Source organism: Neodiprion pinetum, chromosome 2, assembly GCF_021155775.2.
Source record: "Neodiprion pinetum isolate iyNeoPine1 chromosome 2, iyNeoPine1.2, whole genome shotgun sequence".
In the NCBI taxonomy this organism is placed as follows: Eukaryota; Metazoa; Arthropoda; class Insecta; order Hymenoptera; family Diprionidae; genus Neodiprion; species Neodiprion pinetum.
In genome coordinates, this window is record NC_060233.1 from 3,714,201 (window position 1) to 3,737,768 (window position 23,568).

General features: G+C 41.1%; 3 protein-coding genes and 2 long non-coding RNA genes across 6 annotated transcripts in view; 4 read left to right on the plus strand and 1 right to left on the minus strand.

The window, feature by feature from the left end:
• Window positions 1–10,825, plus strand: part of LOC124213358 (uncharacterized) — a 38,255-nt gene extending 27,430 nt beyond the window's left edge. For both annotated transcript variants that reach the window (XM_046614644.2, XM_046614645.2), the window contains 2 exons: window positions 4,084–7,694; window positions 8,103–10,825. In XM_046614644.2, the coding sequence (XP_046470600.1) occupies window positions 4,084–7,694; window positions 8,103–8,363 (3,872 nt within the window). In that variant the 3' untranslated portion in view covers window positions 8,364–10,825. The remainder of the gene's footprint in view (window positions 1–4,083; window positions 7,695–8,102) is intronic.
• On the minus strand, window positions 9,383–14,061 carry wmd (serine-threonine kinase receptor-associated protein wmd). The gene is made up of 5 exons (XM_046614657.2): window positions 13,596–14,061; window positions 12,524–12,822; window positions 12,204–12,433; window positions 11,463–11,599; window positions 9,383–11,110 (listed from the first exon to the last, which is right to left on the minus strand). The coding sequence occupies exons 1-5, from the start codon at window positions 13,711–13,713 to the stop codon at window positions 10,902–10,904; spliced, it is 993 nt and encodes a 330-aa protein (XP_046470613.1). The 5' UTR covers window positions 13,714–14,061; the 3' UTR covers window positions 9,383–10,901.
• LOC124213363 (uncharacterized) lies at window positions 11,833–12,380 on the plus strand. The gene is made up of 2 exons (XR_006881867.2): window positions 11,833–12,015; window positions 12,151–12,380. It is a non-coding gene; the product is annotated as an uncharacterized lncRNA (long non-coding RNA).
• On the plus strand, window positions 13,060–13,793 carry LOC124213365 (uncharacterized). Its single transcript, XR_006881868.2, has 3 exons — window positions 13,060–13,107; window positions 13,201–13,464; window positions 13,529–13,793. It is a non-coding gene; the product is annotated as an uncharacterized lncRNA (long non-coding RNA).
• A 3,430-nt stretch (window positions 14,062–17,491) lies between the features above and the next one.
• The window catches only part of LOC124211478 (uncharacterized), a 40,533-nt gene continuing 34,456 nt past the window's right edge, over window positions 17,492–23,568 (plus strand). The window contains exon 1 of the mRNA XM_046610565.2: window positions 17,492–17,880. Within this exon, the coding sequence (XP_046466521.1) occupies window positions 17,817–17,880 (64 nt within the window). The 5' untranslated portion in view covers window positions 17,492–17,816. The remainder of the gene's footprint in view (window positions 17,881–23,568) is intronic.

The window sequence follows — 23,568 nt, forward strand, 5'->3', positions numbered from 1 at the left end:
TAAAATTATGCTACAGATCCGTTGATACGAGTTTTTCAGGCGAAATTGTACAATGTTATATATATATATATATATATGTCGTTCCGCAAACAGTTTTTGCGAATATCGAGATGAGGGGAAAAAAACACACACACTCATTTCTATTCTTACAGCAGAAAATTCTCGAATCGTTTAATTTCGCTTAATGGCTCGCCAATAATTATAAAAAAAAAAAGAAAAAAAAAGAGAAGAAATAATTAACTTCTTTTGACAAAAATAACTGTTTGCAATACAATAAATATATGCCACTTGACCCCGGTGGTTTATTTACTTATTTTTTTTTTCCCACTCCTTCCTTGATCATCGTTAATATTTTACGTGCAGTGTGTTTTTTTTGTACCGCGAGAATGTGTGAAATTCTTTATACATATTCGTTGAGCTGTCGTGCCGGTGCTTTTCTCTCTCTCTCTCTCTCTCTCTCTCTCTTTCTCTCTCGCGTACCATCACGATCGCAAACTTTCTCCATTCGCGAGTGGTTCAACGAGCTAAACAGGAACACACCGGTATCTTTTGTCTACTCTCATTCTCGTTACCTCTTTTCTTTTTTTCTTTTTTTTTTTTTTTCTTTTTTCTTCATTTTCAACGTCTAATACAATTTCAGTATCTCATCTCAATTCATCCGATGTCTTTAATTCTCTTCCAATGAAGAAATTTGTTGCGAATTTTTAGTCGTTGCCAAATATTATACCGCAGCTGTTGAACCGATTAACTGAATTAAAATTTGGCGAATGAAGAATTACGCGTGGATTACGTAAATCAGGCAATAATCTTGGTATAAAATGAAAAAAGACCAAGAAAATGGATGGACAAATTGTACGTTACACCTGCAACCGGGTGTAACGTTGAATAATCGGCAATGCAGAGCCGCGCGTATAGAACTGTGAAGAACTTTCGAGTTTCATTAATTCTTTCGTAAACGTGCTGAAGGCGTTGGGCTGTGGGATATAAATTTGAACCTTACCAGTGTACCATGATCTGTATAAAATCGGTGAAAACCTCGGCTGTGTTTCGGTTACAATTTAGCAATTTTTAATTCAATGTGGCCGGCTGAAAGAGACGAGGCGGATAAATAAAACGCGTGCGAAAAGTCGCCGATGCGGACGAAAAGGAGAAAAAAAATTAACCCTTTCAGTCCCACATTTCTAAACTCAATATTTTGGCCTGAATTTTGTTAGTCGGGGATTTTTTTCGCAGTCGCTGATCCGGAATCTGAGGTCAGAATTAGATGATTTCTAAAACCAAGATGGCGGATTCAATATGGCGGGCGTAAAATCGAAAAAACTATGAAAACTCGATAATTCTGGTTGAAACTTGTTACTCGGGGGGTTTTTGGGGTTATACGAAGTAACAAAGATCATTTGAAGTTCCAAATAAACGCTGAGCATCCCATTGTTACCGAAAGGGTTAAATACTGCGGGAGACGGCCGTGCATCGATACGATCGGATATCTTATTGTAGATACCTTTATACATGGTACATATAATAGGTATGTATGTATAAAATGAGGCGATGAAAGTGAATTGCATCGGCCATTAGCGGAAGAAATTAAATATTTCTCGTAGTTCCTACACCTATAATATTTATACAGGTGTAGATGTAAAAGGTATCGAGAGATGCGTGTAGGGATTATTATGGAAGATTCGGTAACGATGATATATGAGCTCGGTACACGGCACCACACGTCACGGGCGGCGTGTGAATAGAATTTCCTAATAACCCCGTGAAACTCGAGGCAAGATTGTTATTACACCGACTGTCCAAGAATATAATGATTGTGGTGAGAATGAGAAAAAAAAAAACAAAAACAAAAGATACCAAAAAAAAAAAACACGATTATGCGGGAGAGTAATTATATTGTAAAGTAAACAGGCCTTTGATAGATGGTTTTTACTTTATATACGCGGTGCAGCAAACTCGCTGTTGCAAGATCGTATTGGGGGGGGGGGGGGGGGGGGGATTACGATTAATTTCATCGATTCGATTCATGCATCTTTATTAATTTTTCTTCCTCGTTCTCAAAGCGTATAATGTGTACAAATGCGACAGATGATGAGAATAGAAGAGAGTGGAAAAATTTTCAGAATATTTTCGTAAGGTCCTATTACAAGCTGAAACGTGCCGCGCGCGATACACGTTCTCTAATCGAATTTATGTAAACTTTCACTGAAGCAACTATATAACAGCAGCGTCATTCAATGGTATTAGTATAGATTTACAATAGAATTCTTATACGTGTATAATACGAATTTAGGAAAGTACAGGAGATTGAAATTCCTAGTACATGATACATTATAAAGACCGTGTAATGTCGGTGTAGCCTTAACCTGGAGTTCTAAATTATTCGAACGTTAATGTGTAGGGTTCGATTGAAAGAGACGAAAATTTCCACACGTTCACTTTGGCACGTGGCATTGATCGATAGCGGTTTAATTCGATTCGGAGGAAAAAAAGGGAACGTTTTTATTTTACACCACTCTATATAGCGGCGTTGTTTCCGAATTAAATTCATTACCACACAACTCGGTGTGAAATAAATACTACTGCCAGCTTGAGAATGATAATTAGAAACGTTGTTGTTGTGGTTGTTGTTTTACGTCCACTTGTTTCGCAACTTAAACTCATCTTCATTCCACGGCTTGCCATTAGGACCTCTTACAGAGTTGCAATTGCCGTCGCCTCGGATGTGTTTTGCATAATTTTACCTCTCACTTTGTAATTTATAATTTATAATTAACCGGCTGTTATAAAGTTCTCGTCATGTGCCTCCTGAAAATCTGTGCAAATGGGACGTGAGGCCTTATTTTTTCTTATTTTTCAATAATCAAGTTTCGCGCGAGGCGTTATATATAACGTCCAACGAATGTTCATAAAATATTTCGTAACAAGTTGTTTCGTTTCTTTTTTTCTTCTTTTTTTTTTTTTATTTTGATCATTTTTTCTTCTTTTCCACACTTTTATTTCTTATATATTCTTTCTCTCTTTCTCTCTCTCTCTCTCTCTCTCTCTCTTTCTCTCTGCGTTGCTTCTTAATTCTTATCACTTGATGATTTCGCAAGATTTTTAAACAGAACCGAGGTATATGCTTATATAATAATTTTGAATATGAATGACAAGGATGTAATATACGAATCTTGCATGTGCCAAGCTGTCTGACCATTTTTATGATACCTCGGATATTTCTTTATTTCGCTTCGTTTTTCGGTTTCTTTTTCCACCTCTTTTTCTGGTATTTATTGCGAGGACGCGTATTGAGCAATTCTGTTTCACACTATATTAGTCTGGTACATAGTTTTTACGAAACACTTTTTAGCGATAATGAGATAGTCACAGCCTGCTACTGTTAATTCTACTGCCGCTACTGCTGCTGCTACTGCCAGGATTTGAAAACCGATACTTATTGCGTAACTTTGGCAAGAGCAAAAGCAATGCCGTGGTGGTGATTATAATTCGTGCGAAAGATGTTCCAAACTTTCATTTTAACTGCAGGCCAGCCAAACCCGTGACTATTACTCAACGAGTTTGAAACGCTGTATCAAAACACTGTGCGATGTTTGGTTCTTAATTGTTTTATCTGATCCTTTTAACGAGCCCAATTATCATAGTGCACAGATTAACCATTCACCAGCGGTTGATTTACTAGCGTAGAAACGAAGAATACAAGTTAAAAAACCTGGGTGTATATAATACGAGATCATCGACCTGTCGTTCGCCTTTTTCAAATAAAATACCGTCATCCTCTAAATCGTGTCGATTCATTCTTATCGTTAATCAACTATAATTTGCCAATTGTATCTTTCGAGAGAATCTCGCTTCAATTTGCCGCCTACATATTCTCTTCTATATCCGCATAAATGCACGTTGAATTGTATAAAATGAGGCGGTATTTTACGCCATATCTCTTCTACCGTATTACTGCGTAACGTGTTGCATGCAACAAGGCGTACCTGCAACCCCTGAATTATCGCAACAAGAATAACGCGATAGCATTTAGATTCCCTAGAATTATTCAAGCAATCATTTGACCGAGCACGATTTGTTTTTCAGGAATCAGCAAACCGAGACAATCGGTAGGGACTCACGCATTGCCGCTACCCTTCGATGTTGTATCGTCGCTTCGTCGAGACTCTGCACATCACGAAGGACTTGCCAGCTTGGCCGGGGTGTGGGCGGAATTATTGTTGCGGGACATAGCCGAGACGATGAATCCGAAAGGGATTGATTGCTGCGGTGTGAACGGCCCAAATCACGCCGAGTGCTATTCGACCTGGAGCGAAAACGGGGGGAGTGAAGTTTGCAGAAACTACACCCGTTCGCTGCCGACCCTTACCGCGACCAGCTGCAAATTCGAGACCAGGGAGCAGATGAACGCCGTGTCCGGGTACCTCGACGGTTCCGATCTCTACGGGAACACCGACCAGGACCTTCACGCCATTAGAACCTACTCCCATGGAAGGGTTAGCTTGGCCGCCTGCAAGAAGTGCGAAGACGGCACGGCCCTCGGTGCCCTTTACCGCACCCTCTTCCTCGAGCACAATCGCCTGGCCGATGGCCTCGCCGAGGTAAACGATCACTGGGAGGACGCGAAGGTCTTCCTGGAGGCACGGCGCATAGTCATTTCCGAACTGCAGCACGTCACGATCAACGAATTCGTACCAAGCATTCTAGGTGAGGCGGCCTTCGTCAACGCCGACCTGAAACCGGTAAGGAGCGGGTTTTACTCCGGGTACTCGTCGACCAATCGCGGCGGCGTTTTTGACTCCGTCGCGCTTGGCGCTCTGCGCGCGCTTCTCTCCCTCAACAACGGATCCGTCAGTCTCGAGGACCTTCTCGCCAGGCCGGCAAGGCAGGTGAGCCTCAGGATTCCCGGCGTAGATAACGGAGATTGGGACGAAGCCGAGAGAGCCATCCACGCGGCCAGGGATCACGGAGTGCCTGGTTACCCGCACTTCGTTTCTTACTGTTCGGGCAACGATCGCATGATCAATTTCACCGACTTCGAGTACACGATGAGCGAGGATGACGTCGAGGGACTTCGTGGGCTCTACGCGACCGCCGAGGATGTCGATTTACTCGTCGGAGGGACCTTCGAAAAACCAACCGAAGCAGCTGCCGTTGGACCGACTTTCGGATGCTTGCTCAGAGAGCAATTCGTAAAGCTGAGAAACTCGGACAGGTTTTGGTACGAAAATGATCTGCCGCCGTCCGGTCTTACCGCCGAACAGCTGGCCGAGGTCAGGCGAGTATCGCTTGCTGGTATCATCTGCAAGAACACCGGAATAGCGAAAATTCAACCGATGGCTTTCATTCAGCAGGACCCGTACCTGAATGTCAAGATAAATTGCGACCAGCACGGTATAGCCGACCTCGCCGCGTGGCGGGAACATCCCACGCCGGACATGATATCCGACAATTCGATGGCCTCCGTTGTTGCCAAGGAGGTCACCTCCGAGTTGACCCCCGAGGTGATCGCCAACGCGGTCAGGAAGGCCGAGCAGGACCTCGTGGTGCGAAAACAGCTGGAGTACAACGCCTGGCTCGAGCAGAAGACCGCTGATCCCAAATCACCCATCGGTACCGCGGCCAGCTTTTCGAAGGCCAGTAAAGACGCCCTACTTCTAGCAAACTCCTCGATACTCTTCGAGCTCGCGACTAACGAGATTATCAACGGGGCACATGGTCTACGTAGACGAAAACGACAGATTTTCGACTCATCCGACAACGTTCTCGGCTTTCCCAACAACGAGTTCAGCGACATATTGCAAACCGTCGACATATCCAGCTTCCTTCAGAGCCAGACCACCCCAGACGAGCTCGACTGTCCACCCGACGACAGTCCCTGCGATCCAAGCTCCCCGTTCAGAACCCTCAGCGGGCACTGCAACAATCTTCGCAATCCAAAATTGGGTACCGCGCTCACCACCTTCGCGAGACTCCTGCCTCCCATTTACGAGGACGGTGTATCGAAACCGCGAATGAACTCCATAACCGGCATACCTCTGCCCAACCCCAGAGTCATCTCGACCGTTATTCACCCCGATATATCAAATCTTCACAATCGATACACTCTGATGGTAATGCAGTTCGCACAGTTCGTCGATCACGATATGACCATGACTCCGATCCACAAGGGTTTCCACGAGTCGATACCGAGCTGCAGATCTTGCGACTCGGCCCGCACCGTGCATCCTGAGTGTAATCCGTTCCCCATACCACCCGGCGATCATTTCTATCCAACGGTGAACGTCTCCTCCGGGGCGAGACTCTGCATACCTTCGATGAGGTCGCTGCCCGGTCAGCAACAGCTCGGACCGCGTGAACAGATCAACCAGAACACGGCCTTCCTCGACGGCTCTGTTATATACGGTGAAAACGACTGCGTTTGCCAGGTTCTTCGCACGTTCAACGGCCGAATGAATATCACACGTCATCCGAACCGCGGGAAAGATCTTTTGCCGCAAACGGCGACTCATCCGGAATGCAAAACGAGATCCGGGTACTGTTTCATCGGCGGTGATGGCCGCGTCTCCGAGCAGCCCGCACTCGCCGTTATGCACACTCTTTGGGTACGCGAGCACAACCGAATCATGGAGGGTCTCAGACAGGTGAACCCGCATTGGGACGGTGAAAAGCTTTTCCAACACTCGCGAAGGATCATTTCCGCCATGCTTCAGCACTTGGTTTACAACGAGTTTCTGCCGAGGATACTCGGCTGGAACGCGGTTAGTCTGTACGGTCTGAAACTACTGCCACAGGGATACTACAAGGAGTACTCGCCCACGTGTAACCCCAGTGTACTGAACGAATTTGCAGCCGCGGCTTTCAGGATCGGACACTCGCTTCTCAGACCTCACTTGCCCAGGATGGATTCAAACTTCCAGAACATCGATCCGCCCATTTTGCTTCGTGACGGTTTCTTCAATCCGGACATGCTCTACGACCCGGGAATGGTTGACGAGATGATAAGAGGCCTTGTTTCTACGCCGATGGAGACTCTCGATCAGTTTATAACCGGCGAGGTGACCAATCATCTTTTCGAAAACAGGAGGATCCCCCACTCGGGTGTTGATTTGATCGCCCTCAACGTACAGAGAGCTAGGGACCACGGTATCCCATCATACAACAACTACAGAGCACTCTGCAATCTGAAACGTGCTACGACCTTCGAGGACCTTTCGAGAGAAATGGCGCCGGAAGTTATCGCCCGGCTTAAGCGGATCTATGCCTCGGTCGACGACATCGATCTGTTCCCTGGCGGTATGAGCGAGCGACCCCTTCAAGGCGGTTTGGTCGGACCCACCTTCGCATGCATCATAGCCATACAGTTCAGACAGTCCCGTAAGTGCGACAGGTTCTGGTACGAGACCGACGACCCCAACATTCGGTTCACGGAGCACCAATTGGCCGAGATAAGGAAGACGACGCTGTCCAAGGTGATATGCGAGAACATGGATCAACACCAGGATATGCAACGCGCCGCGTTCGATCTTCCGAGCAATTTCCTCAACCCCAGGGTACCCTGCTCGTCTATGCCGCACATGGACTTTTCCGCCTGGCGAGAAACCAGCCACGGATGCCAAATCGGCAGTCGCAATGTCGCCGTTGGTGAATCCGGATTCCCAACGCCTTGCACCAGCTGTGTATGCACTGCCGAAGGAGTGAGTATAAGCCAGTTCTTACCTACGAAATCTCCCCGGACAAAATATCCTCGATAAAATCTCGCGGAGAAAATTCCTCTGGATAAAATTTCCCCAAACAAATAAATAAATAACTGTACGAACATTAATAAACGTATAATAATATTGGGGAAGGGGGGATTTTGTCCGGGGGATTTTGAAAAAAGAGATTCTGGTTGGGAACCCGATTCACATATGTGCTAACCAATCACAATGCCTAAAATACATATATTGTTCACCAGATTTGAAGCAATTTGATTGGTTACCGCCTGACCGCGTCTATGTGAACCCACCCTAATAGATTCGGGTACTTTTGAGCCCGGGATATTTAAAACACTTTTCTCTAAGCAATATCCTCTTTGCTAACGATGTGCAATTGTTCGATTTCAGACCCAGTGCGCATCGCTCCGTGTTACAGACTGCAATCAGCTTCTCAGAGAAGCCTCTCGCGAAGCCATTCTTCGAGACGATGTCTGCACGGCTCAGTGCGGTTTCGTTTTGGCCGCATCGGAAGCATCAGCGAGGTTGCAATTCCCGAATTCAAATGCGTTCCGGGGTTTCCCCTCGCCGGGGAACAATTTGAGAAACCTTCCAACAGCAGCAACGTTCAACGGTTTCAAACTGCCAGATCTCTCGCAGTTTATCGGTTAAATATACGCCGCGACCAGGTCGCGCATTTGTTCAATTAATTTTTAAGATCAAGCATGGTGAAGGTGAGGAGCGAAGAACGCAACCAATCGCATCGGACAATGCTTGGGGATATGATCATGGATCTGCAAAGGCTAGAATACTCAAAGGCGGGAAAAAGGAGATTCGTAACGCGTGTAAAAGCTCAGAATTTATGCGACAATTCATTCTGTTTCCTGTGTTATTATCATCGCGGAAATATTCAGTCCGTTAGGTATCATCACCGTAGTAATCGCTGTAGGTCCCAAATTGATACTGTTCTTCGGACGGAATCGTCATTCCGAGTTAGATTATGTCAGGATCTAGATCGGCAATACGCAGTGACGTGGATTGCGAAAAGTTCGGGTCATCTGCTTGACGTCGGAAAGAAAAGGTAGAGTACAAATATAACTGATTGTGAGCCCGTTATCGTTATACCATATTTCGTTATTATTATCCACTGACATTAGAACGGGAATGTTTGAAAATCAATCAATCCTGAAACTTGTTCATTTCACAATAGAACTGACACATAGAAGTATGTTATAATTTGGGGAAACCGTTGATAATTTGAAGATACTGTGACTTGTATATCTACCGTATATATTGCTGTGTATTTTTTATTTTATGTTTTTATTTTGGTCCCTCGTAATCCGGTCATCGCCCTGAAAAAAATCCACAGCAAAGCAACTCGATAAGAGGATCGATTATTTCTGTATGAATAGATATACATACTATATATTATATTATACCTATAAAAAAGTTGCCTATACGAAAAATGTAAATATAGAAGATAATCCCGCGGTATTTAGTTATTATAGAAAATTAATACCTATGTTATACTTCTGTGTATAAATCAATTACGATATCGACGGTAGGTATAAAATCGGCCCCGCGTGGTTACGCATAATAATTATATTTTGTTTCTGCAATAATCACGCTAAATTGTGGATACAATAATTTTTCATGTGCGAGTGTTGTATCCACAGTTAAATTTTTGGTGATTATTGTAGAAACGATAGAAAAATGCCGTGACGGCTTGTTAGGAAAGCTGCATCTACTACAGAATACTGCCACAGAATGATGTTTCATTATTTTTCAACAATCTTTTAATCCGGTTGAGAAAAAAAAATCCGGAATATCATATCCTTATAAAAATTATAATAAGGACATTGTTACACGTGCTAGAATTTATATAATATATGTTATTAAAAGTATGTATAATAATGTTATTTGCAGCGTTTTCTATTGTACTAACGAACGCTGTTTGTATAGATTTTAATTTGTACCTAATTATTGTTTTGTTTTTCTAAATAAAAATAGATAATATATATATACATATACACACGCATAGCTATAAGCCGCTACAAAATCTCATAGTAACAGTATACACATAGATATGATATCACGTGTATGTGTATATTAATAATAAATTTTAATTATTATTTTTTTCTAAAATACACAGGTAATAGTTTCGTCTTTATTCGGTTCATCATCATGTAATACGATTTCATTCGACTGTAACATACTGTATTTTGGACGTATACGATTCGGAAGTAATGTTATTCTCGTACAGTATTCTTGATAATGAAAAAAAAAAATTCAGATCCCTAACGAACGCATAACGACGAATATAATTCAATGATTAGGATGATTTAGCTGTTTCAGTTGTTTATTAGACTTTTTTATTTCACATCTTTTTATAGATCATTGAGGTGCTTAAGAAAAAAAAACGTACAGACGAACGATTATTACAACTATATTTTCGGGACCTTATAAATATGAGCATGAATATTATGTACAGAAGATTTCTTCATAAGCTTCCCCAAGCGAAAATACAGTTTGAATTATCCTTCGATACGAGAAATTTTTTTCATTTTCTTTTATTTTTCTGCTTTTGAAAAAAAAGGTGTACAATATAGTTTATATGGCATTATAACTATACTGCATGTCTCATTCGAGTGAAAAAATTAATAAATACAAACTCGTAGTTCAAAAGCTTCTTATACAGAGTCACCGATATGACACGAATTAACGTAAGGTCACTTTTGCTTCTTAATCGCTTTTCCGCTCAGCTCTTTAGGAAAAGCCGTTCTAATAGAAACGATATCGAGATGAGTAAAATTTGAAAAGAAGCTTGATGGTTGTTCAATAAACTTTTAAGATCGCGATAACTGTAAATCTTGAGAACATATTCAAACGCAACCAAGAGCTTTGGAATATTATGAAACTTATTCCAACAAATACAAGTTTCTCAACGTTCATTTTTCATACTCTCCTATTTCACACTTTTATGCTTGATGATAACGAGCAAATTTTCAATTCCGAAGACACCAACCTTCAAATTAATTAGATATATAATTTGGTTTTCTTCTAAAATTTATTTTGAAGGATTTCGCGCGTCTGTTATCACGGAATTTGGAATTTTTATTGTTGCCAGACGTTTATCCCCGCGTCAAAATTCATCCTGGAATAATCTAACGGTCAAGACTATCATCTGAGGTATGAATTGAGATATGGCGTTTAGCTTGCCGAGACCTCTTGCTTGTTATTGAGTACAGCATTTTCTGGAATCATTGGAGTTTGTTCGATACAACGCCATAGGCCGTAGGTTTTTCCAACGGTAGTTTGCCAAAGCCTCAGCGTCCCATCCTCAGATCCGCTCGCGTATAATTCACCATCCGGAGAAAACCGAACGCAGTGAACAGGCCCAAAATGTCCCTTGAAAGATTCTGTAAACATAAAAAAATAAAAAACACCACATCGTGAGGAAAAATTTCGTCACTATAAACTATGAAGAATTTTTCTAAAAATCAGTTAAATGCACAAAGTTCAAGGGGAAATAAGGCACAGGATTGAAGCCTCTTAAGAATGGCCTTATATTATAAACGCCCAGGCATGCTGCATGCTGTGACCTTAGTTCTGTATTGTCATTCCATTGTTGGGTGATGAGAGAATTACTAATTGCGCTTTGCTGCTACGAGAATGAATAATGAGTGTAGGTAAACAGAAAATGTACTTATACGCTTAGGGAAGAATTTTATGAAGTAAAGTAGGAACATTGATAAATGTTAAATACCGTACCGATTTCTGCTCCAGTGCTGTAATCGAATTTGTACATTTTCAGATCTTCTCCTCCGCATACAAATATGCTGCAGTCTGGATGTAAACTTGCGCTGTTCACTTGAGTAGGAACAATAAACTCTCGGATCTTGGTCAACCTGCAATCAACAAATCGAGTCAGGTGAGTAGGATACAAACTTTTCAATGCAGCAATATTTTTTCTGCTAATTCTGGAAGAAATGGCAGATGAAAAAAAAAAAGAAAACGAGTAATGCCGATGCATTATTCTCCTTCCTCGTGTTGTAAACAAGTTGCCTGTGCCAATTGCAAGTAGTTCTCTTTACCAGGAGATGAAAATAAATGTACAAGAGCCCAACTTCCTTCTAGGCCATGGCTGTTCAAGCCAGGGACATTGCTGATCAGGAAGTAAAATGGTCTTCATTATTTGAAAGTAAAAACTGTCCACTCTGGCACGGAACCAGACCTTGTACATCCATAAATGGCTGGATATCTTTCGTGGCAAATACCTTTGTTCCTGTTACACTCGATACAGCGCAATGAAAGTTCATGTTAGGTATGTACCGTTACCTCTAATCTTTTCTGAGCCGATGAAATCTACAATATTCAACGGCTGCAAATCGGGATTTCTTGCGTTGTTGACTGCCTCAGAGATTATTTACTTTTTTTCATACGACAATCGGCGATGCAGAATTATAATTGAACTTGGAATCCAAGTCGGGTGGAGAGGGGGTTAATACTCACTCTTTGCTATCCCAAAACGTGACGACGTTAGAATGAGTTGTCGTAATGATGTTGCCATCTCTGGAGACTTCCATCGAGCTGGGTGTAGCTGGAAAATCGAGTCTTTTCACTTCTTGCCCGCTGTTTCTATCCCACAAACGTAGGCTTTTGTCATCGGCACAGGTAACCAAAGCGGTATCATTTTTGAAAAAAGTTACATGCCTTATGCCACTAGTGTGACCGGAAAATATCTGCAGGGTAATAAAATACGTAATTAGTAGTCAAGTTATACTTTCCCAATTGTCTTTGGATTTTTATATTCCAAACAAATTTATACTCACTTGCGGCGTTGCTTCCGGCTTGTTTAGATCGTAGATCTTGACTAGCTTTTCATTGGAACCAGTACACAGGTAATTTGAGTCAGAACTGAAGTTGACAGACTTGACTATATGCTTGTGCTGAAAGGAGTGAATTTCTTCGCCCTTTATCGCGTCCCACACCTTGGCATTGAAGTCCGCAGCGCCTGTAGCTGCTCTGGTGGCCTGTGGGTTCAAAGCGACACCCCACACTGCCCCTTTGTGCCCCTCAAACGTGCCGATCCAATCCCCAGTGTCGCCCTGCCGCAGCATCGGCTTTCCATCTGTAAATAATTATTCATATTTTGTTACCGCTGGCATATTCATATACTCATTTTTCTTTCCATTTTACAAATATTCGGCTAACTAGAATGTTTGTCAATGTGTACTACGATGATATATCCTAGATTTTAGCCATATAGTGGTAATTTCTTCTATACAAAATAGAGACGACGTTGAGAGAGGTGGGGGAGTGGGATTATTAGGCATGCATTTCTAAGGTTTAGTTCGGGGTCAGACACCGTAGATGTGAGGGATGATCCCGCATGTGACACGTCTGGCGACAATAGGTAGGTAGGAATCGGTACGCTCAGCTATGAGGCTGTAAAATTTTTCTATCGAACTTATTTCTAATTTATTGATTTTTTCTCATTGGCAACAAGAATTCGCCGACACGCTGATAAAGCTTGTAGCATAAAGCGTGCAGCGTCCATGTGCACCTTGTGCATGTGTCTCTGTACACGAGTGTAGCCTGGGCCTTGGGCATATCGTTTGAAACTAGGCCAAGGCGAACCAGAATGGAATGGACAGCCAAAGCGTGAAAGAGGGAAAAAAAAATAAAACATTGTTTGAAGAGGAGGAGAAGAGGAGGGGTAAGGAATTGAGGAAGAAGAGGAATTTTGCGAAAAAACAGGCATAAATGACAGGTAAAACCTAAGAGTGTCTAACGAAAAGGCGAAATATGACGATGAAGAAATAATTCAATTCCAGATTGACGGGAGAAATGAGTGGATTCGGAAGCGCATAAGCGCGTAATCGAGGCGTTATTTATCCTTACCTTTGCACGCCGAAATTAGGTAGTAGCCGGACTCCGTAACATCGGAAAAGGCTAGATGAACGACGGGTCTCGTATGCCCGCTACAGGTTAACGGTGTCTGCCTCAAATTCGCCATCATTTATATTTTAACGTGTTGATATGAAACGCGCGCTGTCGCCGTAAAGCGCGCACTAAATATCAACGAACAATGACGAGAGTTAAGTTTACTGGAAGTTTTTTTGTATTTTTCGGCGCCGATTCCTCGTTGTGGAGACGCAACGGCCTCTCGCACACGATGCTTCGCCGTCTTGACGCTCGTAGACGTTTACTATCTTGTCTCTTGTTCTTGAAGCCCGTAGTCGGTGGTAATAATCGAAACGATCTGACCGACTGACTGACGACTCGACTCGGCTCGACGCGATACGCAGCCAAGTTCAGACTTCAGGGACTTTGGCCAGGAAATCATGGCCGCCAGTCCTCCCTGCAACTGCGAAGTGCAACGACGACGCTTTCATGGACCGACCATGAAATTTCTATCCAAACTTGACGCCCCACACCGCAACTTCTATGTCTTTTATTTTTTAACCGGTAGTAAAACGCAGATCGCGACGCGCACACACAACGCGAAAGGACGCTGTCAGGGCAGCCTCTTTGTGCGACTCGGCTGTTTTCGAACGTGACATTTTTAAATAACGAATCTGCAATGATTATAATGCATCCCAAGGCGAACTTGTTCCGGTAATTTTCTGCTTCGGTTTATGGTACTCGTGTACACACGATCAGGTCTGGATTTAATGAGAAAAAGTTTACCAGATTAGAATTATGAAAGTTCGAAGTTGGTCGCTACCCCTGGAACCTAGCAACCATATATACATCAACGCGGACAGTAATACCAGTTGTCTGCCTGCAGGAGCCCCAATCCGTAAAAACAAAAAAAAATTTAGAAAATGGACTTGTATACTTTCGGATTTTTTCTTCAAACTTTACAAGCATTTTATAGGCGATTATTAAGAATCCTTAAACAATTGTTTGTATTCATTTAGGAAGGTGTTACAGCACTTTGAAAATGACTAACGCAAGACTGTTTTTAAAGAATTAAATGATAGCGTTGCAGTCGTTTGTTATATCCTAGAAAAATGTATGCCTAGTTCTTCAAGGCATTCAGTACGTGTAAGAATATTTAAAAAAAAGATTTGGAATTATCTTCTAAATATCTTTGGTATTTTTTCGCTAGAATGATGAATGACGTTGCAATTGTGCAAGAAGTATTACTTATAAGGTTGATCAGGGACGGTCTTTAAACGATTGCATGCAATATCAATCTTGCAGATGATTGTAAATAATTTTTTTGCGCATTTACAACCGTCCATAGTATGAATAATACGAAAATAACGAAAAAAATTAGGATCGGAAGGTAAATGAAAGAATTCACTCAAGGGTAGATGTTCTCCTTAATTTTATTCAGTCCGATGTATCTTTAAAAATAGAATTAAAAAGTTCTATTTCATTTACTACAGAGAAAATGTACGTACATGTGCAGTTCGCATTAAAGAGATTTCACTCAAGACATGAGAATATAAGTCTATCATTTTTCCGGTTTCCCTCGCCTCTAAAATTTCAAGGGTTGAAATGCGAGTCAGCGTGAAAACGGGTTTAATTTGAATGGCCGGAAAATTACGGTGACATTGATATCCCGCGGGCCAGTGAAGAATGTTCTTCATTTCGAAGGACTGTACGGGGAAACTTTATTTGCAATAAATTAGACGAGAAATGAACTAGGTTTCGGGGTTATTTGGGATATAAATTAAGCGAATATACCGTATACTGCATACGCCGGAGAATCCAAAGAATTCATATGCGTCATTCTACATCTGCTATAATGACCTGTCGAATCGTTCTATGGATTCTTATCACCGCCAGTAAAAATGATTTACACGCAATAGTCATTTTTTATGACTATTCATTTTTACGGGAGAAAAAATATTCCAAAAGTCTGCCTAATCGTCGAAGTAAAACACGAAGTAGAATAATAACGAAATTTAATTAGCGCCGCGAAACGTGGCATCCGATCGCGAATCAGGCATCGATGCGTAACTGAAAGCAAGCTATTTTAATTAAATCTCAATGTTCTGGATAAAGAGGATATATATTTGTATCAGCAGATTGCAGAAATATATGCAGAGGGGGGTGGCTGACTTCACGCCGATAGAAACTCTTTGCGAGGTTCTTCATATTAATTAAAACACACCGATACACGTGCAAATTTTATACATGAGTTTCGCGCTCGCTGATAACTTGGGTGAATCTGAGACCCAGCGTTAATTAACGGTCATAAAAAATATACTTCATGTATCGTAAATTGAAAAATCGTAAATCGTAAATCGATGAAAAATTATTCCCTCGCACACCTATTTTATTACAGAAATTATTTCGTTCCGATGCTACGGAGCGTTTTACTTTTTCACACCATATCGTCGAAGGAATAATATTTTCCTACCTAAGTCCTTTTCCATTTTACGCGGGTCCATACCATCTTTTTTTCGTTGTCTTTTTCTTCTTCTTCTTCTTCTTCTTCTTCTTCTTCTCGTTCTACTTCTTCAGGATGTTTAAAGAAAACGAGGTGAGAATCGGTGGAGAGTGAATAGAAAATGACAAAATGTTTGGAAGAAAAAGAAGAAAGAAAAAATAAAAGAAAAAAAAAACGACAAGTGAGAGGTTTGCTTAAGACGCCGGGACCACTGTGGCGACACTTTTTAAAAATTTAATTAATCCTCTTCCCGTAAAATTGTCGGCGACAAAAATATTGAACAGCGAAATTGAACTGCTGAGCAAACTCCGCAGTCGCGTGGGAATAAATGCGGTGCGAGAGGCTTTGTACCGCATAGAACAACATACGCACGGTGTATTGACTCGGTGAATATTTAATCGCAGCTTTCGTTATAAACGACACAGTTTACAAGTGCGTGACAGCGGGCTTATAGGAATATTTCGAGAACGCAATTTCAACAATCAAAGCGTAAAGCAGAAAACGGTACGGAATGAAACAAAAAAAAAAACAGCAAAAGAAAAAAAAACCACCCAACACCGTCAACGCTGTGAAACAATCATTTTCGCCGAATGGTCGCTGATCCAATTTTCAGATTAAATCGTGAACGTTGTTCTGCAATTGCGGGTCGAAATGATTCTACCGTGAGTAATTGTCGAGTTTTGAGTAACGAAAGAGAACAAAAAAAAAAAAAAATTTCGTCCAGGCTTACGGTTATAAAACACGAAAAGTATAACCTGGTCAGTCAGTTATTTTCACGCTGGGCTGAGCTGCGCGTGCAGCAGCGTGCAAAAATTTTATTTACCCCGCGTCTCCGCAAATTCTCTTCGCCCTGCTGTAATATACGGCAAAATTTGTCGGTTTTTTTTATTTTTTTTTATTTTCTTAGAAACGCTACACAGGCATCGCCGATATCTGTTGTATTTGAAGCTATGCGGCTCTGTGTCAGCAATTTGTAAATTGAAATTGCCAAAAGACGGTGAAAACAAAAAAAAAAAAATTGTAATTCCACTCATACTGCAATTAACTCTAAATCGACATGATCAGCCTTCGTCCTTGTTAATCAACGTTGGACGGTATAAATTGGTTTAATCAGATGAAAATATTATCTCAACCGATATTGTTAAAAGGACGAAAATCATATTATAGAGAAACGTCATATCAACTACGATCTGTGAGAAAAAGTGAGAAAAAAAGTTGTTGCCGCCTCTGGAGACGAGAACGTAAAGCAGGCAGCGTTACCGGGGGTTGAAAGCGCCTGCGCGGCGCAATTGTGTAGTCACGTGATCGAATTCGCACACAAACACACTGGACGAAACATGTATTGCAGAACCGAAAGATTCGAGCTCTCGTCTCCGCAGTCGGGCTTAGACTCGCGTCAGGGGAGCTTGTGGGCGAATCCCGTTCTAAGCGTGCACGATTATTTAAAAAACGTAGTAAACAAATGAATAATATTAGCCATTCGACGTACAGGTTTACGAACGTAATTCGATAATGGATAAATTCGAGTGATTTGAAAACGGTATTATAAAGAAATCTGTGCTGTTTGACGTTGTACGGATAAATCTGTTCAAACTTACGGCGGGAAAAGTTGTTCGTTTGAAAACAAAAGAAACGAAAACCGAACAAGACGTAGTTTCTTTTCATTTTTGTGTCCAATATTTATTTTCGTTTTTCGGCTCATATTTTGTGCAAATATGATTATGACCGTGAAGTTTTTACTGATGGTTGTTGGGCTGGCGGGAAACCGTTGCTATGGAGGTGAGTTGAAGAAATATTTTTTTAAAAAATAACAGCGTATGTACGTACATTTACCGACGAAGCAATTGTAGCTTGAATTTTGTGTTCTTTGAACACGCGTGTTGTAACGCCTGCCAGGTGGCAACACGCAGTGACTTATTCTGCACGCGTGTAATAATAACACAAGCCTGCGACATATAACTTTTAATTTACCCTTAAAATAATAATGCTTTTTTTTAAGTATCAAGTATGTCGAATTAAAATATAGCGCTAGCTTTTTTTGCAGCACATTGAAATTCATTTTTATCCAAGATATACATATTTACGCAGATTTTTGAACAATTTTTATGAAAAAACAACAAATATAACGAATATAAAAGTGAATGCGTAGTTATCAAATGAAGAGCATTAATTTAAAGAAGACTTAAGAGTCTAGATAAGTCAAAAAGACTTAAGATATATTTTTCTACTTCATTTAAAACTCCTGTTCAATATTTTTCTCTTGTACTTACGTACTCTAAATATGATTAAAATCACCATAAACAGCAACTAGCGAGGGTATATGAATATTCAAATATTATCACTAACATTAATACATATAATTACCACAGAAATTGGAAGTTAACTCGAGTATTACTAAGAAAAGAGTAAAAAAAATTCTACGAACATTTATGTGATAGAATTTTAACAAATTATTTTTCATCGTTTCGTTCCTAATACCTAACCAAATTATTAATCAGTTTTGTCACGGGAAAACCATCACAGGCCTGTGTTATCTTTGTAATCGGTTTTTCTAAAGACGCTCGAAAATTCACCGGCGCATTGCCAAATTTATTATCACAACCATCGTACAGAATTTATGCAGCCGCATTATATATATCACAGCTTTATATCGCTTACTGTATATCAGGATCGTAGAAAATTAACTTTCAGTTTTAGAAGCGACCGCACATGAATTTTCAACAGCACCATGCGCTATAATCAACACGAAAAACTGCGGCTTCTTCTGCAGCGTTCATTCTCGCGGAGCAAAGCCGTTTGTCTCACCCTATTATGCGTCCTCTTTCTTTATTCATACCGTATACATGTATTACGCAATGAATAATTTAATGCTGCTTTATTTTTCTCTTTTTATGATACCAACATTCTTCCTCTCTACACTTGTAAAATATTTTGCAATCGTTATCGCGTGTTTCCTATTGGTGAATTTGTAATTTATGGGGTAGTCCAAATGAACGTGAACAAGGTTTAACGCCGATTCATTTCCCACTTCTAATCTACCAAACATACATTTTCTAATTTTTTCAGAAAATTTCCACCTGCCGTTCAGGAGTTGGTATTTTAAATCTCATCAATCTCAAAAAATATTGAACTTTTTGCGAGTTTTCTTTGACTAGAAAAAAATTAACTTTTTCACATTTGACGCAAAATGGGTCCGGCTGTCATTTGGGAGCTACGCTTCTTTTTGCACATCTATATGTGCATGTTATCTTATTGTAACATTTGGCTGCAACTTTTTTTCAATCCATTTTTCATCCGATAACGCGCACATTGATGTGCAAAAAGAACCGTAGCTCCCAAACGGGGGCCGGGCCTTTTTTACGTCAAATGTAAAAAAGGTTGTTTTTTTTTTTAATTCAAAGAAAATTCACAAAATGTTTAGAATTTTTTGGAGAACGCGATTTTTGAGAAAACCGATTTTTTGCGTTTTTCGTTGAATACAATGACTTACGATTTACAGAAAATTCTGAAAAAATTATTTACTCCTAAACGACAGTTGGAAAAAATCTGAAAAAATTAGAAAAATTATATTTGGTGGAGTAGAAGTAGGAAATTAATCGGTGACCAATTCGGTGGGAGTCGGGGTCAAACCATGTTAACGTTCGTTTGGACTACCCCATATATATATATATATATATATATATGTATATGTAAATGTCGAAAAATTTGCAAGTTATAGAATTTTTACTCAGAAAATTCCTCTCTTCGGTTACATAGGATTCTTTTACCTTTATACCTTTATAGAAAACTCTTTCCGCTTAGAGATAATACTCTACGTATCTGGTATACCCGCACATATATATATATATATATATATATATATATATATATATATATATATAGGTATATATGATATAATATCTATGTATACCGATGCCTGCGTATTATAGTTGGAAACAATCTCCAGTCTAGGGGAGTATAGAATAATGACGGTAATGGAGAAGGGTAGAAATTCGTATACCTATCTATCAGTATGTATGTGTATGGACTGTATATATGTTTACCTTATATCCCGCGGCAGATTGAGCCCGAACGACGAAGGGGCTGAACTGTGGGAATTGCGAGAGTTCTCGCAGGATTTAAAAGATGAAATAAAAAGATCCATATTGTTATTGCATTTCGCTCTGTCTATAATATACGAAAAAATTTCTAGGCTGTTGTATAATTATACTTATCTTTCGAAAAAGAAGTAAATGATAAAGTTCGTATCGTTTTTTTTTTTTTTTTTTTTGCAGATACTCTTTACTCGAATAATACCGATACACATGTGAAATTAATTACGTACCCGCGAGACTTGCGGTATTTCAAAGGTTTGTAACCAATGACGAATAAGTGAGAGAGGTTCATTTCGTAAAAAAAAATTCGAAGGGACGGATTATCCTGTATGTACGAACCTCTCGCCATCATTTAACTCGTCATACGTCATGTTCAAACTCAGCCAGGGTCAATTTCTTTTTTTATTCACCGTTTTTTCTCATTCCCATCATTCCTCGCTGGCATAGCCGGGACGATGTAATTTCGTAGATTTACGCCCGAATGAGATCAATCATTTACGCTGGAATATGAGGAAAGTTTCCACGATACTTCAACGACCTATTGTATATTATGTATGAATTTAAACGAAGAATAATGATACGTGCGTAATGGCGATATCGTGTGGTTTAAATTAAAATTGGAAAAAAGTTTCTTCGAACTTTCGCATTAATAATAATAATAGCAATATTTTAATCGCCTCAGTATATAATTTACCATGTATAACAATTGTTAGGAAAGAAAATTCGTTGTTGTGCAGGTGAGAACAATACTTTCGAAATCATTTGATTTTTTCCCACTCCTCTATATCTCTATTATGCTCGGGCAATTTTTTTTTTTTTTAGATATTTCTTTCCTTTTTTCGTTTTTCTCGGTAGGTATGTACCTACTTCTATCAGTCACGAGTGTCGGAGAAGAAGTGACGTGACGTGATTCCGTTCAGCGACGTTAAATGCGAGTGCATAGTCGCGTGATGGTTGTGCCGGTTGCAACGCGTGAAGGCAATCGCAAAATGGAATTGGCACATCGGGAGGGCGGCGATGACTGTGTGGAACATACGTCTGTGCAGACTTATCAAATGAATGTCTCTCACCCCCCGATTACGTCCATTCAATTAAAACGGTTTCCGATATTCGCTGTGCCGCGCTGATGTTCGATTGTCCGCTAATTTTCCATCTCCATTCGCTTAACGCCATCGCACCGCGATGAAACTCGCTCAACGCCTGAAAGGGACTCTAAACGCTTGCACAGATCATTTCCAAACAATCGAGTTTACGCCGCGTGAGCTAAAGATCGAATTCGAATTTGAATTTCGAATGCGGAGATCCACCGCGATGTCGTCGAACGCCTCGCTTTTACCGCGACATATAGAGACTCGTTTTAAATCTCCTCCATCCCTCATTCGCGATAAACACACCCTCGAACATCCAAACTCTTCTACATAGCTCTCGGTTCTCTTTGTCTCCGTTGCGAGTGAGGAGTTACCGTCTGAGTGGTTCGTGCTCGCGAGCTGCAGACTCGTGTCTATACCTATACCCATACTAACGCAGCGATATTAAAACGTGAAATATATCGAAGGGAGCGAAGCCCGCGTTCGAATCGTGGAACCCCTACGAAATCCTCGAGAGTATCGTCGAAATTGCGCCCGCAATTTTCATCGGCTGGGCTTTTCGTGGCTGAAAAATTATCATGATAATAATAACGATGACGACGATGATGATAATGATGACGGTGACGCTGATGATGATGATAATGATTTGAGTAGAAATTCGAACGACCCTCGGACACCCCCCGCAGAGGAGAAATAGAATCCTCGATGAAGTGAAATTCCGTGCTGAAAGCGCGCTGGCACCGACGGATCAGTCAATTTTCTGATTTCCAATTTGCGCAGCCGTCGACGTCACGTCGCGTCGCGTCACTGCCCCCGAAACGCCTAACGATAAGTGAAAAGTTCAACTTTTTCTCCGTTAAACGGTCCTTGGGCAGTTTTAAATGTTAAAAGGTGCCCAGCGCGCCTCTTTCCGCCCCTCTTTCGAGCACTCAAGAAATCAGGTCGCGTTAAAGTCACTCTTAAAGTTCACCGCGCCGATCCGATGGAAGTACTTCGAGAAGCCATTCAGATTCACGCGGTGCAGAACAAAGAGGACGCGAAAGGACTTGTATTCTTCTTCTTCTCCCCGTTTCTCAATCGGCTGAATTTATCTCCGAACCCCTGAAGTACCGCAACACGACTCGCGAGAGTGAGAACCGGTTGCGGGCCTGTCTTATGTAACTTTTATTCCTTGACTCGCTATTTTACCTCCCACCGCCCCGTGAAAATTCATTTCCCCTCCTACGGTGTATGCAGCTCTTCCAATGAGGCCGTTGGTATGTATAAAGCGGCGATAAAGACCTGAGCAATGCCCGCCCGCCACCCACCTCGTTAGTTCCCGTTTAAAATTTTTCCACTCCATTGCCTCCACCCCCTCAAACTCTCAAATAGTTTTCCTTCGTTATATACAAATTCCGCGCACCTGGCTTCACTCTTTTTTCCGCCCTCTTTTCACTCTCGTCACCCTGTTACAACACCCTGCACCACTATATATAGCAAAATTACTATGCGGTTGTATTAATGATCGACAGTCGATTAAAAATTCTAACGAAATGTGTTGAAATAAAAAAAAAATGAAAATTATTGAAGCAAGAGTTTAATTAGTACAGCAAATTGTGTTTGAATAATTTTGAATCTTTCACTCGTGGCATAAAAGTCCGAAATCGTAATTTATTGCACTAACGGGAGTTTTCTGTGAAACTTGTCACTCAACGCCAGCGGATAGGCAACCCAAGCTACATTTTTATTACATAGCAATACAAAACGCGCAGCTTCGGTTGCCTATCTGTTGGCGTTTAACGACCAGTTTCACAGAAGACCTGGAGTACAAATGTTGAAGAGAAAATCGCGTCACTCGGTGTACCGCGATCCGTTGTAACCGGTACCGTGGAATGTACATAGACGATAAGGTACGTGTCAAAATTTTGACACGTGACGGTAAGGGCGAGAAATCCTCGAAGAGCTCGAGGCGAAGGCGTAGTTTGATGTTTCGAGGATGGGAAGGAGGAGGAGGAGTAGGGTCAAATTTGGAGCACGGAGTTGATAAGTTTCCCCGAAACTGTATTGTGCCAAGTAGAAGAGACGTGTGTGCGGGTGTTCAAGAGGATGAGACCAGATTGAATTACACATTGAAAATTATAACGCGATTAACATTAAAGGCGCGCGAGGCTGCCTGCAAGTGGCGGGGTAAATCAGGGGAGACTGGTGGATGTTCGGTGATACAGGGATGAGTCCGACTCGAATCTCGTTTAATCCAGGATTATGGTTATGAGCCGATCATCTCGAGAGCGGCTGCTCCTCCTTAA

Excerpts from the sequence above, each read along its gene's own strand:
- wmd (XM_046614657.2), bottom strand. The coding sequence starts at position 13,713 with ATGATGGCGAATTTGAGGCAGACACCGTTAACCTGTAGCGGGCATACG. Across the intron at positions 12,823-13,595 it reads CCTAATTTCGGCGTGCAAAG|ATGGAAAGCCGATGCTGCGG; the intron begins GTAAGGATAAAT and ends AATTATTTACAG. Across the intron at positions 11,111-11,462 it reads CAGCACTGGAGCAGAAATCG|AATCTTTCAAGGGACATTTT; the intron begins GTACGGTATTTA and ends TTATGTTTACAG.